This window comes from Dermacentor andersoni, chromosome 4 (assembly GCF_023375885.2).
Source record: "Dermacentor andersoni chromosome 4, qqDerAnde1_hic_scaffold, whole genome shotgun sequence".
In the NCBI taxonomy this organism is placed as follows: domain Eukaryota; kingdom Metazoa; phylum Arthropoda; class Arachnida; order Ixodida; family Ixodidae; genus Dermacentor; species Dermacentor andersoni.
Window position 1 is genome coordinate 66,637,240 of NC_092817.1, and position 16,563 is coordinate 66,653,802.

Below are 16,563 nucleotides of genomic sequence, written 5' to 3' on the forward strand. Positions count from 1 at the left end.
AAGGAAGGAGGAAGCAGCAAGAGTAGACCGAAAAACAGGCAGGTTGGCCAGTTCTCACAGACGTGGTTGGTCGGCAAAGCTGTAGATATCTTGTAGATATCCTAGATATTTGTAGGAATCGCTAAGATTGTGTGGATGTCTGGTTTTACCTTAATTAAGCTGTAGATATGTTGCGCCTAATGTAGGGCTACTTGTCAAACACCGATCCCATGACGTGCGCCGATTACTTGCATTGCTGTTCAAAATGATATATGACACAAACGCACGTGCAATACAGTTTACAAAACATTTATTTTATGTGTTACCTTGAAATTACTGCTATAAGTGCTTTCATGGCGTGCCAGATACCTGAAAGCATTAACTTCTCACGTACGAGCAACCCAGCTGAATGGACGTTCCGTTGCGAACGATATAACGTGCATGTACAAATGATGTAAGCTGTTATTTCGTTTTTAACAAACTGACTTTCTACTCGGACTATATATTTCAGTTTGTTTAGAAATAAGAAAAGATTCGATGATCGTATATTGTTTTTCGCGAATATTTGTATTCGATTCAGAATCTTAAATTAAGCGCTAAAAGTACAGCGACAGACATAAAAACGATGACACATGTCGTTGTTATGTTTGTCTCACTCTCTTCAGCGATATTTGAGATCCCAGTCTCACCAGGCCAAGTAGCCCGAATTATTTCCTTGGTCGATTCGGAAATTTTACCATTCGAACATCTACGATTTTGATGAAAGTTGAGTGAATGTCGGGCAATACAATGAAAAGATATTGCTTTGCACTATAATATTAATCGCTGACACCTCATGGCGCGGGGATGACGCTGTAAAAAAGAAAAAAAAACTTTATTTTCCGGAAAATTACTCTGTGCTTGCAAGATAAGGCCGCGATATGCAACTTAAGCACGTTGGAATTTCTTTAAAGTTCGCGAACTTTATATTTGTGAGGCTTGTATTCATAGACAAGATTTGAGTCTCACATACAAAATGTGCGCATACAAGCCGGTTTTGTACGGATGTATTGCCCGCGTACAGCATAGGGCATGTAGTACAGGTATGCCACGTATCGGATGCGTTGCACTTATAGCTGACTGTTTTCTTGTCTCCTGTCATCTTGTTGTCTTTCCCTTTGTTTCTACAGTTGCTTCAAGGAAGAATAGCAAGCCAGAGACTCGCTCTTCCGTCCGGCCTCTGCTTTATTCCGCGCCACCGTCTCTTGGCCACTGGCCAATTCTCACGTGGCCTCGGCGACGTTGTGCCTTGAACACGTCTGTGAAGACATCTCCCTCTGACACTTCCCCCCTAATTGAACGTTTGAAAGATGTGATGAAGCTGAGCGCGGTATTGTGATGCCTGCGGCGAGGTGTCGGAGCTAATAAGACATTGAGAGGGAGATGCAATTTCTGCGCTTATCTCTTTGTAGTCACTGTTACGGTAATGGGAGCGCTAACGATAGAAGAGCAGTTGTCAAAATGAGAAATGTGAATGCTGAATAAGGCGATAATTATTGCATACTACTATTACAAGATAGCCATATTTGCTTATGTGTACTCGGCATCTATAGTTCTAAATCAGCGCAATCTGTCTATCATGTAGGCGCTTTCATTGCCTATCACTGCAACGCTTGCGCCCTCCTGTGCTGTAGTCCTTTCTTGCACACTGCCTGTAGTGCTTGATAACCTTATATTGGACGGGTTATAAGCCAAGATTGATTGACTGAGTGAGCGAAACGTGATGAGACTAAGTCTACGAAGAACAAAGCTACGCTTTTTATCTGCCGAAGCTACTGCAGATACATTCCACCTTCGTTAAACCTTCCTTGACTGAACCTGCGCCCACTTTCAACGCGTCCCCGTCTGAGGGATATAGAGATAAAAAAAAGGGTGGGATGTTAATCAGTCAAGAGTCAGGTTGGCTACCCTACGCTGGGAGAAGGTAGAGACAGAAAGAGACACGTGCACGGACAGCGTTTCGGAGCCAAGGCTGATGAACAATGTTTCTCCATACGCTAATTAACTCCTCACGATCGGCAATCTTCGACAAATGATAAAGTTCGCTACACCATAACGTACTCGAGTACCTCACAAGTTGAACCTTTTGACGTGCTAGTCTTTTTTGATATGCTCCATCGGGCGATGATCCTTTCCACTGATTTCTTGTCTGTAATTGATCCCTAAATAAATAAATAAATAAACAAATAAATAAATAAATAAATAAATAAATTTCTGATCTGAAATAAGTTTACTTGTTTATTTCATTTAACCGCTGTCATCGCCAAACCGGTATGCATGTTCTGACTGCAGGGCAACCACTGTATTTTGTTATTCTGCTAGACTCATCGCGAGTGGCTCCGCTTCGTTCATGATTATGAGGACGAATATGTGAATGATTGAGTATATGGGGCGAAGTGTGTCATCCGAGTCGCCTGAGTGTGTAAGGCTCTCAGTAACTTTTATAAAGTGAATGAAATAGTGCTAAATTAAGGACAAACAAAATAGTGTGGGACGGTGTGAAGGAAGTGGAATAATAACTAAGGGAAGCGGTTTGAGCGCAGGCGTTCATCACGTACCGAGTACCACTGCCCTTTCAAGCCTAGGTTGTTTTCTTTTTATGTTCAAGTAACCGGACTCTCATACTCCTTATATATATATATATAGTTTTATTATTATTTTTTAAGTAAGCGCATCTCATTAGCAATTCCTGCCATTGCGGTTCTGAGGCCCCTGTGCGATCACTCAATTTCCATTGTATTTGCTTTTTCTCGAACATGATGAAAGAGGAAACTCCCAGCATTTTCGTACAGGAATTGTCTGAGACTTATTTTCATTAACGTACCGTCTTTCCACGAACGCTTCACGAGTTTCACAAAAAGAAAGTTAGCGTGTCTTACTCCAATGTCTGCTTCCTGTTTTCCTCAAGCGGCAGTCCCAATGGGGCCAGACCACAGCAGGAATGTTAAGGAATTTGGAACGTGTGGCCTTTCAGACTGCCGAGGAAGCGTTTCTTAAAATGCGCGCCCTTTCGCTGCGGTGGAAAGAATGTCCGCCAAACTTAGAAGATTGTAAGCTTCCTTTTCCGCGACACGCCGCTTGTGCGACCAACGAGGAACAACTGCCTACATATTTGCTCTACGCCGTGCAGCCGTGCACGTTTTGGGAGACCCTTCAGGAGCCTTTGCTAAATGACTTCCCATCTATAACAAACAAACAAACAAACAAACAAACAAACAAACAAACAAACAAACAAACAAACAAACAAACAAACAAACAAACAAACAAACAAACAAATAACTCTGGTTTACTCAGGAAACCATTCTGTGTCACGCAAGCTTAAGATACTTAAAACACGGCTTAGCCGTTTCATATGTCATAACAAAGGCGCATGCGGAAATGAAAATAAATCCGTAGCGCAGTCACTTGTAGTTCACATCTAATGCAAGCAAGCACAGCCTGCAATACAACACATGCGACGTTACGCCACAAGTTCTAACAAGATCAAAAAGCTTTATATATACTTGGCAGGACCCTTAAACCTAAAGAGCATGGTGATTTATCGCACGAGTTGCAATTGCTTGCTTTAGAAATTCTGGGTGTTAGGACGTACCATGTGCTAATATGACCTTTCTATGAACAATACGAAAGCACGTTCATTCTTGTATTTAAGCTTGTTTTCAATATTGTCTTGTTTGCTTGTTTGAGCCAGCGCATATCTTCGATATGTATTGTTTGATTTGGTGTTGGGCTGCTGGGCACGAGGTCGTGGCATCGAATCCCGGCCACGGCGGCCGCATTTTCGATGGGAGCGAAATGTGAAAACACCCGTGTGCTTAGATTTAGGTGCACGTTAAAGAACCCCGGGTGGTCAAAATTTCCGGAGTCCTCCACTACGCCGTGTCTCATAAACAGAAAGTGCTTTTGGCACGTGAAACCCCATAACTTAATTTAATTTAATTGTTTGATTAAGCGGGAAGGGGTGAAGTGGCTGGCGTCAGCCATGATTCCAACTTTTCTTTTACAAATTCATGATAAAGAAGGGACATAGGAAAATAACTTATTGAAGCCCTGTACCACACTCCTCTTTGCGCACTCTCGATTTCACCGTGATGATGACGACCAGCTGTTTGATGTAACGTTTGCCAACAAATTTCTCACCTGGCTCAGAATAACACAGCGACTATGTTCCAGTACTGTTCCCAAACGCCGATTATTGTCGCCCTTCGTCATTGGATAAAGCGACGCTTTGCCTGACACACCGACGGAGTCAAGTGTTTGTGCTGAAAACAAGAAAAAGAAAGACGTCATCTGTGACTGGTATGACTCGACTCCTATTCCTAATATATTAAGGAATATGTGTTAGCGCTACAAGGAAAGAAAGGCTTAGGAAAGAGGGAGAACAAAGAAACAGAGTAGGCACTAACTGTTTGTTTCTTCTTCCTCCTTCCTAAGTATTTTTTTTCTTTGTAGCGCTATTATGTTTTCCTTAATAGTGAACCAACTTGCTCAGCAACAAAATTTACTGTACTATTCAGGCGTAGCCACACTGTAGTTGGTGGATTGTTTTCCCTTCTCGCAAGATGATGAAACGGCGCCGAAGACGATCGCGAAGAAAGGAAACAAAACAGTAGGTTGTCTTGTTCTGTTTTTTTTTTTTCAAGTTCGTCTTCGGCGCTGTTTGGTCATGTTTCCACATGAACTCGCCCAGCGGTCCGTACTTTTAAGACGACCTTGTCGGCAAGTTTCCAAGAAACTATCCGGGTGCTTTCAGTTTCTTCACTGCCATTTCAGTTGTTACAACACTAACAAAGGCAAGTATTATTCTAGTCATTAGGTTTCTGTTGGGCGCACATGAATACTCTCACTTGGTAATTTCACGCTGGATGCAGCTTCGAAAATGATGACAGTAGCGAAGCTGTTCATGTTAGTAGGCCGTACCTGATGTGTTGTAGGCCGCGTTTCTGATAGATCTGTGTCAGCGTTCTTGTTCCAGAATTCCGAATCACAGCGGGCTCGGGAGCAGCTGCTGTACTCATCGGCGGCATACTTTTCAACGCTAATGTTGGCGTACGCCAGGGCCTATTTACTCGCTGGTAGCGAAAACAGTCACTCGCAAATGAGGCTCTTCCTGACCAACTTCGCTCTTGCACTCCGACCTGGTTTGCCCAATCTCGGCTCTAAGGGAGTGAAATAGTTGCCTGTGCTTGACGCACCCGTCAATTCAGTTTCGATGAAGCTCGCTCACGAACGCGTGGTATAAGAGAAAGAACTGCGCAAGCTTATCGGGCTTCTTGAAGCGTAGACGGAGCTTTCTCAAGGCTTCAGTGAACAGCGAGAGCTCTGGAGGGAACTTCTCGGAGCACGCGCTGGCACTCCGGAGAACTTTGCAACATCCGTGATATTTTTTCTTTCCAGACGCTGATTCGAGAGGGAATCTCCTGAAACAAAAATACCGGCGTGACTTCTGTTGCGATGCTTTCAGCTTCTTCCTCCCGTCGCTACGACGGCAACTCTTGGATTCCCGAGCGAGATCGTAGAACGGAAGGCTGGTTTCTGGTAGAAAGCCCAGCGGGCATGCTGATCATCAGCGCGGCCTACTTGTCCTTCGTAACTGTCGCGGGGCCCTGGTGCATGGCGCGGCGCAAGCCGCTTGCTCTCAAGCATTTTCTGCTGGCATACGACATGGCTGCGGCTATGCTCAGTGCGTTCTTTGGGTGCCAGTTCATGAAGTTGGCGTACTGGGACTGCGGATATCACATCCTTCAAGATGTGGACCTAAGTCAGCGCCGTTGCAGCCTCGAGATCCTGCGCTTGTCGTGGTGGTTCCTTGTGTTCAGGGTGTTCGAGATGTGCGACACCGTGCTCTTTGTGCTCAGGAAGAAGGCTGACCAGGTAAGCGCGTACCTTGCTGATTTGGGGCTGTTGCTGTCCGCAGAGAAGCACCATCAAAAATGCTATGCAGTGCGCAGCGAACTGTCCGCCTGTAGCACTTTTAGTCTTGTTTCATCCTGCAGGGGCCCTTTTCAAGCCTGCAGTATTGTTGTAATTAAATTAAACAAAAATTGATTTCCTAATTCTATCCTTTCTTATCTATCTACACTACCACTGTTCATTCCTCCAATCCCCATACAACAAGGTTATGTAGCAGGCCATAGACGCGCCTTTCACGCCAACCTGTCTCTTGTTGATTCTGCAGCTATTTGTGGCACATATATAAGAAAAAAAGTGCTGTAATACCATTTAAACTGCCTACTGTCAGAGATAGCGCACACGAGGGCGAGTAAATAGAGAGAAATAGCGAGAAGATGATGCATTATTAAAGTAAAGCTGAGAGGTTGGTTTTAGCTACTATGTTCCAACCTGCCGCTCAGCGTTGGGCATAGGGTAGGGGCAACAAAAGGAGAGAAAGAAAGCGAAAATGATGACGATGTGAAGAGAGAGGGCATGAATCGGAAAAAGAATTTTTTCAAAATATACTGGAAACGTTTACCACAGTCGGATATTCAGTGCAGTGCTCCCAAAAACCCACAATTTCCTTCATATCCTCGCACGAGGAATATTTTGGCCTTGTGCCAAAATAAAGGCTTTCAGAAAATGGCGGGATTTAGATGCGTGCCGGACATCTACCCACCAATTGTCTTTCCCCCAGTTACAACCGGCACACACAAAGCCTATGGTTTATACTCTGCGGTAAGACGCAGTTTTCACTGGGTCCATGCAGGCTGTCCTCAGAGCCCACAAGACGGCGATATCGTTGGGGAAAAAGGCTGTGCCAAGTCTGAACCAATGTGGAAGGCTTGTGCGGCTCCTTTGGATGTTGCGCGGTATCCTGAATTCAAGCTTTGGAACATGTACACGAAAGCGACGATGGCGGTTGCGGATGACGATGGAGCGGACCTAAACATGTTAGAGCATTTGATTTCACAAATGTAGTGAGCGCGCAAAATACGCGTTTGATGAGCATCCTCCGGGAAATTTGAGGTAGTTGATATTTTACATAATTCCTACTATGGTGCTCAAGGTGAACCACCACTGTGTTTTGCAGCGGAAATAAAATTTAGGAACTAGTTAAAAAGGTAGGTTAGGACAACTTTTTGTCAAAGTAATTGCGGTCATCTTTGTTGATCAAGGATGAGGGCTGCTGCCTTGGCGAAAACCACAACGAGTCTTTCCATCAAACTGAGAATTCGTATTGTTTCTCCGCGTTTCTTACAGATCTCCATTTTCCACTCCTCTTTCAATTATTAGGCAAGAGTTTGTTGTCTAAAAGAATTTAATTCGGTCAATGACGGCCGTGGTAACGGTAACAACGAAACGCCTACTTGCCTCTTCAGAATATGCTTGATATAAGTAAAAAGTGCACAGGGTACGAGGAGGTGGACACCATGAAAACTTCCAGACGACCGTTCATTCAAATTTCTGTTGGCACTTATACGTATGTCAAAACGTCGCTTGCTACTCGAACCAAGCTACCACACTGCTGTGGTTGACATCAGACGCAGAAACAGCGACGAGCATTTGGCTTCTCGAAAATGGCCTCACTCTTTTTTTTTTCTCTGCGCAGGTGAGTGGTTTGCACGTATTTCACCACCTGATCATCCCTTGGGACATGTGGCTCAACATGAACTACGCTCTTCAACCAATATCCATGTTTGCCACTTGCCTCAACTGCTTCGTTCATGTCGTAATGTACACATACTACTTTTTGGCCGCTCTTGGGGCGCGCTATCGGAAGTATCTTTGGTGGAAGAAGCACTTCACGACACTGCAGATGGTCCAGTTCATCGCGGACATTGCGTTCTGCCTGTGCATGCTGTGTTCTAAGGGTGACTACGCGAAATTATTTGTCACTATGGGTACTGTTCAGTGTATAATCTTTTTCGCCTGGTTCTTGTCGTTTTATATAAAGGCGTACAAAAAATATTTCGCTTGCCGTCTTTAAATGCTTGCGTGTCCAACAGCGCACGGCACGCAAGCCTGCGCAATGCTGCCGATGAATGGCTAATATAGTTTAGGGTGAACTCTTGTGACATGGATGTCACGCACGAAGGGCAGTATGTTGCGAGATCATTCTCTTTGTGGACGAGCGCCAGCAATGGTGACCTTTTGCGAAAATGAGAGTGCTGCCTGTGCAAATACGCAGCATTTTCTGCTGAAGCCATTATGAGATCGTGCTGCTATTCAATAATATTCAGCCGTTAGTATAACTTTGCGTGAATGCTCGAGAATTCGAGCGAAGTCAACTCAACGTCGTGCATAAGAAGCACAACTTTGTATCATTAATTCAATACAGTACACGCAAAAATGTGGGTAAATTTTTTAGCAGAATTAAACGATACTTTTTAACTTCAACAAGCACATTGACATGAGGGTTATCAGCCTTCCCCACGTACTGCGCACAGCTGCTGCTCTGCCCTAGAGCACATAGGTTTAAATTTGCCAATTATGTGGTGAAAAAGGTTATCTCAAGTGTAACTGCGTGTTGTTTTCAACGACGCTCTCCTTATAGAGTCCATCGTAAGTACTGTAACATATTTTTAATGATAGACGTGCTTCTCTGTGAATGAATTTTAAACAATACAACGGCACTGCCAAAACAATACGGACCGAACGAATGATACAGGAATTGACTACCCACGAGATCGATATTTGTACTTTCCTCAGTCTTTACTCACAACACAATGGGCACAGCCACAGACGCCGCTTCGCGTGACACTTTCAGTTTGAAACCGCACACGATGAAAAAAAAAAAAAAACGCAAAAGCACACACAGAATAAGTGAAGGGAGGCTGTTTGTTAGATTCCTGTGGACAAGTGGAAAAAAAGTTCCGGGGTTTCTGCAACAGGCTCACAAGTATAGCAATATCCTTGGCAGCCGTAGTGCAACCAAGTGCTGGCGAGCTTGAAGCATGCGATTTTTCTTCTGCCGCTAATTTGATCACTTCTTATGCAGCGACTAAGGTCTATGCATTGTGAGCTACCGTTGCATCCACCCGGAACTTCTCAGCGGATTCGCCATACATGGTGGGCCCGCGTCAGTGCGGCTCACTCCTCCTTGTTCTCGTCCAGCGACTCGGGGCAGCAAGAGGTGGCAACTTTGGCGAGTGCTTCCTTTGCCGCGACCGCCGTGTTGGAGATGATGTCCAGCGTGCTGCGACTGCCCTTGCGGTACGCGTTGCTGTAGAACGACAGGAACCACACCAGGAACACCACTGCCTCGAGGGTCATGACGAGTGTGAATCCCGGGATGGCGTCTTCCTTGTAGAGCAGATAGGACAAGCTGTGCAAAAAGACGACCGTAAACTGGGTGAGCTGCAACTGGGTGAGGTAGCGCTTCCACCAGATGTACCGCTGGAAGGCCGGACCTAGCGCCGACAGGAAGTAGTAGGTGTACATGACCACGTGTACGCTCGAGTTCACCACGGTGACGAACATGGTCTGACCCTGGCCACCAAACGTGACGTTCATCCACATGTTCCAGGCGACCACTACGTGATGGAATACGTGCAGCGCCGTCACCTGGGCGTATTTCTTGCGCATCACGAAGAACACCGTGTCCAGGAACTCGACCAGGCGGAGAACGTAGTACCACCACGTCAGGTGGACGATGTGCATGGTGAGAGGGTCGGTCGAGAAATCGACGCCCTGACCGATGACCTTGTAGCCCTTGGCGATGTAGCCGTGCCTCAGGAATGTCCAGACGAAGAAACTGTTTAAGAAAACGAGTGCGAGGTTGTAGATGGCCATGAGGGCGCGCAGTTCGAAGGGCTTTCGGTCGGCCATCCACTTGGGACCCAAAATTTTGACAACGTAGACGTAAATGACGCAGATGGCGATCAGCGGGATTGGATTGCCGATGAGCGGCCATCCTCGTGTGCGGCTGTCTAAGTCCGGAAACCAGTGCACGGCGGGATCGAAGACCCTCTTTGACGCCATAACGCGTCTGTGGCACCGTAACCTAACCTGAAAGGCAACCGAAATTACGATGATTAAGGGCTAACCAATGAAAAGTTCCTTTCCTTAGACCGCTTCCTAACTTTACGTGAGGCCTCCTTACAGCGAAGGACCGATGGAGGAAGCAAGCGTACTCTGAAAGCTCCCTTCGCCCGTCCTCACGTAAAGAACGGCGGCCGTACGCCTGGGTTCGAGTGCATCTCTTATAAGCTTTACACGAACGCCTTTATTCAATAAAAAGAAAGTTGGACGGTCACATAATCATTAAATTGAATTGCTAATATGGAGACACGTGGATGCTTTCTTCCAGCTTTGTTTATTCAACGCGAGAAACCACCGCAGTCGAGTGCAAAACTTGATATGCTCAGCAACACTAGCACGCTGGCGTTGCGAGACGCCACACTCGCCCAACGCGCGACTGAAAAGAACGCTGACACCTGGCATCGCGCTGGTGCTTCTCCGCAGGCGAGAAGCACAGCACGCGTGCGCAAGCAAACATCACGTGCGCCAGCAGTGAGGTGAAGCGCTCGTTCAGGGCTAGGGGCAGCGTAAGGACGCATGGAGCAACCATGGGCAACGTAAGGAGCAACCTTACGCTGAGGCAAGGAAGCCTCCACCGAGGGCCCCTCAGTAAGGAAGCTTTCAGAGTGACATAAGATGGCCTCAGCAATGAAGGCTTCCTTTACTGAGGTAAGCAGGATTTCATTGTTTGGGCCTTTAAGCAGGAAAGTGGCACTGACTGCTGCGCTTTTTAGGAGCGCGCACCACAAAAGTAGCTAACATGCGATATAGTATAGCCCACGCACTGTACACCTTGACGTCGGGAGGCGGAAACTTCCAGAACCTATCCGATTGTGTCGATCCAAGTGACGCGGCATTCTTACTCTTGACGCTTGCACATAAACCGCAATACCGGGTGTTGGGCGACCCGCTAACATTAAGCCGCGTTGTGCAAGTGGCACTCCGAACCGAAGAATTCTATATTCAAGGGACCTTACTTGTACGTTACGAGTGCCGACGCGACGTAGGCATGGGCTTAGTTTATGGCTACCGATGGTTCTGTAACGTGCATTATTCTGACACGGGTGCCTTTGTATGCTACCCGTGTCGAAATACGGCCACCAGGGCCGGGTATCAAACACGCGTCTCTTTAAAGCGATAGCGTTAAGGGCCCCGTGTCGCAGAAAATCCGGTATCAGTAGGCTTCGGCGTCGGCGGAGTTGTCCGTGAGCGAAAATTTCTGCACATACTTAGGTAGCTGTATCTGCCACGCCTTGCTATATGACATGCGGTGTATGCGAGTTATATTGACACGACATTCTGTCACTAAAGTTGCTCCATACCTTGTCTTACTTTCTTTACAAAGCTTTGCCTCGGAATTTTGAGAATGACAGCCCACAAACAAATGTCATGGAACAAAACACCGACAGCGCATGTCTTTTATGTTAAATCTTCTCAGACGTAAATATTAAAAATGCAAAACAATAACAGATATTTGAACATATTGTAATTTTTTTGGCGCGGCTGTACAATACCTCAGGGATCGGCCCACGCAAGAGGCCGCGTTTCTACCAGAAATCTCGCATTCGTGCATACAGCGTTCGCCACCAGCGTTTCCTGGTAAACATTATGGTTACATAAGCTGCAGTTGCCGGGAAGCCTGAGAAGCAGTCAAGGATCTTTCAATGAAGTCGCGTTCCGCTCTTAAAGGCGAAACTTAAGCGTCCTGCAATTTTTACTCAGCAGCTGAATTCTATAACCGCTCAGATGCTGCGACGGTGGTTTCAAAGTGCTCTGACTACGGCCGTGGCCCCCATAGACACTCATTTGCTCAACGGCGTGCACACTGGTCCATCTGTGAATCTGCTGTGCATTAATGTGCCACTGTGTCAAAGCGCTTTCAATGGGAGTACTGTGCCATAAAGTGTAGTGCAGTAAAAATCTTTTACACAGCGCAAAAAATATATACAAGGTCGCGAGCGAGCGTGCGTTCTAACACAATATAATAAAATCATTTACTAAATATAAAAGCTATATATACTGCAAACAGATTAACGGCAAACAGATTAAAACTTGCAAAGGTTTGGTTGCAGCGTATCACAAAAAACAATGACAGAGCAATGGCAGCGGCGGCGTGACAATGATCAATTGCTCGAATAACAAGTGCGCATTTGTCGAGAACGATCAGTTTCGCTCAACCAACTGGTACAACGTCCATGCGCAGTGGTCACACAGAGACCATACAGCGAATAATCAGTTAGGAAAACATGAAGCTTGTGCAATTGTGGCGTCTTTCTTCGTCGAGCGCGATTCTAATGCCCTAAGTTCACGATACCTTTCCCACCCTACCTGCAAACGAACATATCGGCTTTATCGAGGAAGGACGATTTGGCGAAAAACATTCTAGCGATTGTGCCATTTACACTCTAAAAGTTTTACGTCCTTAAGTTTGCTGGTTCGTCACATGGCTAACGCCCTTATCCATAAAGGCTAACATAAAAATGTTGTACACAACAGTTAGCTATGACAACACTTGCGATGGGAGAGCGTAAAGTTGTCTGGTAATTCTGACCACCTGGCGTGCACTGGAATATTTGGCCCGAGAGTTCGAAAGCGATAGCTAGTAAAGTTAACTTTATGCAGATTTTACGTCGTCTGTCACAGCTATTGTCATGTTTACTTGCCACAAGAACGTCGCCAGAAAATAGTTTCATACGTCCCAATAGACGATTCGGTTTTGCCACTTAAAGGTGAGGTTTTTAGGGACAAACCAAGCACCCCGCATATACATACATAAGGGTGTGAAAATGTTTAGGGCGAGCAAGCTGGCGCCTCAATGTGCCTGGCAGTTGAATTTCGCCCGTCCAAAGACGCCCGTACCTGTCCACACACCCAATTGCAGTTTCCGTATACGTTCTTATGAGCGGGACTTACGTGTGAGCTCGATCCGGTGTGTCCCGCTGCCTACGACGACACGGAATCCAGCCCGGTGGTCAGCTGTATTCCGTCGTTTGCAAGATGTCAGCCGCGTCCCACGAGGGAACTGCCTTCATCTTCCTCCCTGCGACTCAGTTGGCCTGTGCGTTCTTCTTTAACCGAACCGCTCGCTTGCCAGGTAGTAAAATGGACAGAAACATCTTAGGAAATAGCATCGCACGTTTGTTCTTGTTTTTTTTGTCGCACTGCTGTTTTCGCGAAATTGACAAATTTTAGTCTTCTCAGCTATAACTAAACTTGCTAAGTGGGGGATTTGCAACGACCGTTTCACGTGTCAAACTTGGTGCTCCAGATGATGTTCATGTTGACTCCCCCAAGAATGGCACAGACCCACTGTGGACGATAATACTATGAAAAAACGTGATTCTAAAGCAAAAATTTACATTAATACCTGAACAGGTGGTTTAACGCTAATAAACAAAAATACAAAGCTGATTATAAGCCAAATAAAATAATGCGTAATACAAGGATCAGCCTGGCATAAGAAGAACAGAAAGAACTTGAAAATAATAATTAACGTAATGCAATGGATGGAGGTAAAGGGTACATCGCAGATTTCTCAATTTTTCTTATTTATTTGTCTTTTTAGAGCTGGGGGTTCACGCCATGAGTGCGTGTCTTTTTCTCTTTCTTTATACGAACTCCTGAAAACACTTACCTTTCATTTTCTTTTTTATCGCTAGAACGCATCCTCATGATTATGCTAGTATCGATTGTACAAAATTTGTGTTTGTGTGTGTAGGGTGGAAGGGGGAGGTGAGAGGTATTCGATTTTGAACTCAAGTAGGGGGTGACCGCAGGAGCGGTTGCCGGTGAGTGCTACAGGAACATTGAAAGCAGTCACGAAGAAGAGTTCGGGTGGTCGACGAGGGTGCCCACCACTGCAACCATCGCGGTCACAGCGTTGCTTGTTCGAGTCGCAGCTCCTCCCCCTGCTCGCTTCCCTTGACGATGCCACCTAATCCGGTCTGTAGAGCTCTCTGCTGCTGATGCATCGTTTTCGCACGGCGGATCCACGCAGGTTTTCGTGAAACAGAGCTGAACCAAATGCCGCCCTGCGCCTTTGGAACCAGATATCTAGAGAAACTGAAACTATGAGGTTCTTCTATAGACACCACGTGATGAGGGCCGATCATCGAGAGCGCGTTCAGGGGTTCGGGAACGTTATAATACGTCCCTGAATGTGTGAACGTCCGTGAGCATTTAAATCACCTTGAGAAGCGAGATATAGCGAGTGAACGAGAGGTAAAAGGGTGAGTATGATTTATGGCGTTTCATGCCTGCGTCCGTTTAAACGTCTTGCTGTAGTACTACGGTTTTGGGCAGTTGGTACGGGCTGGTACGGGCAGACTGGGCACTATCATGTAAGATCATAGTGTGGTTTCCGTTCCATCCTGATTTCGGAAGTTTGCGGGAAATCTAGCCAGAAACTGGCTTCTGCGAAAAAAATAAATAAAAAATAAATTCATCTTCTCATTGCAGCATGAAGGTAAGATAAAAATATTACATCAGGAGTTTATCAGACCCTGGGACTCTTCGATTTACGTCATTTATTACGCAGTTCGTTGCTCCATTTTCGAAGTGCGGGTACTCCAAACAGTCTCATCGGACTAAACTTCGAAGGTCACGGCCACGTGAACTGTACTGCCGTTGGATTGAGAGGAAATTGCGCTTTCCTGACAGCCGTTTTCATATATATCTGCCAAGGTTTGTCGGCCGTCGATCAACGAGGGCTGACGCGATCGCATGATGACATGTCTGCTCGTATCGCTCTGTCTTTGACCTGAGCACGTCGGCGGATGTGTTAGGAAAGTACATTCCACGTCGCACGTTACAGCAACGACGGCGACACACTTACCTGAGCTAAAGGCGGTCTGTAGTTACACAACGCATTTTGTTTAAATCGGCGTCTACATGATACATGTTTTGACTGCATAAGTGATAAAGAAGCGCAAGGTCTTGTTTTTCGTTCAGGCAGAGTGGGTTTGCAAGCAGAGGTCTTTCCTTTGGTATGCCTTTCTTTTTCCTTACAGTGTTTCATGCTTATTTCATGCCTGTCACGTCAGCATCAGATCTTTTTTTGCTTATATTGTCATTATTTCGATTGTTGTCATATTTAGAGCCATGGGAAAGACCTTCCTCGACTCAAGAAGTTCACGTCGGAGCGAAACAACACAAAAGATAACACCACTACCACAGGATGAACTCCGAAGTTGAGACTTGACGGATACACGAGGAAGCAGAGGAGCTGTTACGTTATTAAGGTATTAGCCTAGCAGCCACGCTGCCATTGCGGCAGTTGCGCAGATACCTAATTCTGCCGCTCGCTAAAGCAGTTGCGAGCATCTCGCTTGCTTTGTTCAATGTCAACATTTTTTTAGACGTCATAAAAGGCACTGTACTTGTTTGAGGGCGCCCGTAGGGTATTGCATACTCGTTCAAAAACGTGAATTGAGTAGCGGTATTGTGCGCTTATTACTGACTTATGAAAGCGTACAAGTGGTAGGAGAACATTGGCAAACAGTGACATAATTTGTCGGGTTTTGCGTGCCGAAACCGAGAAGTGATCATGAGTCACGTCGTAGGGGGCAACTCCGGTTTAATTTTGACCACCTGAGGTTCTTTGACGTGCTCCCAATACATAGTACGTGGGCGTTCTTGCATTTCACTCCCAGCGAAATGCTGCCGCCGAGGCCGGGAGTTGGTACCGTGACCTCAGGCTTAGCAGCGCAATGCCAAAGCCACTATACACCACCAAGGCGGGTGGCAAGCATTGACTTCTTTAAATATAGTGGTGCGTTGGAGTGGAAACCGATGACCCCGGTGGCTATGCAAGTTCTGCTGCTTAGCACGAGATCGAGGGTTGGAATTCCGGCTTCGTCAAATGCATTGAAATGGAGGGGGAATGTAAAAGGTACTGTGTACCAAGCATTGGGCGCGCGTTAAACATTCCCAGGGGGTCGAAAATAATCTGGAGCCCTCCACTACAATATGTATAAGAGCCAAGGTGTTCGTTTGAAAATACAATCAATCAATCAATCAATCAATCAATCAATCAATCAATCAATCAATCAATCAATCAATCAATCAATCAATCAATCAATCAATCAATCAATCAATCAATCAATCAATCAATCAATCAATCAATCAATCAATCAATCAATCAATCAATCAATCAATCAATGTCGCTTCAACTCAGAATACTTTGTCTTAGGTAGCACTCTTCTGTTCGGCAAGATATTAAGCGGTTATAGGTCTCTTGAATATTGCTCATATATGTACTGTATTTGCACTATTATACCACGCCACAGATTGTAACGCGCAGTTAAATTATCGCCCAAATATCCCCCCAAAATAACTTGGGGCCGATTCTGCAGCGCGCACCAAGTAACGAAGCCTGAGTCGACGCGTACCGTGTTGAAATGATATTATGTAACATACAAAAACACACAGACACGCACACAGCCGAATCTTAGCGGCTAGTGGCTATCGGAGTCCAAAGACACCTCCTTTTCTCGGTCTACCGGCCACAGAAATTCATCTTCAGTTCCATTTAATGTATTAGAAATGCCACACTTATGGAGGCTCGCGCAACCATCGTCTGCGGGAGGT

At 45.8% G+C, this 16,563-nt stretch overlaps 1 protein-coding gene across 1 annotated transcript; it reads right to left on the reverse strand.

The window, feature by feature from the left end:
* Positions 1-8,646: 8,646 nt before the first annotated feature.
* On the reverse strand, positions 8,647-13,020 carry LOC126536730 (very long chain fatty acid elongase 7-like). Its single transcript, XM_050183745.2, has 2 exons — positions 12,889-13,020; positions 8,647-9,963 (listed from the first exon to the last, which is right to left on the reverse strand). The coding sequence occupies exon 2, from the start codon at positions 9,934-9,936 to the stop codon at positions 9,046-9,048; it is 891 nt and encodes a 296-aa protein (XP_050039702.1). The 5' UTR covers positions 9,937-9,963; positions 12,889-13,020; the 3' UTR covers positions 8,647-9,045.
* Positions 13,021-16,563: the final 3,543 nt, after the last annotated feature.

Coding starts and splice junctions, on each gene's coding strand:
- LOC126536730 (XM_050183745.2), bottom strand. CDS start 9,936: ATGGCGTCAAAGAGGGTCTTCGATCCCGCCGTGCACTGGTTTCCGGAC.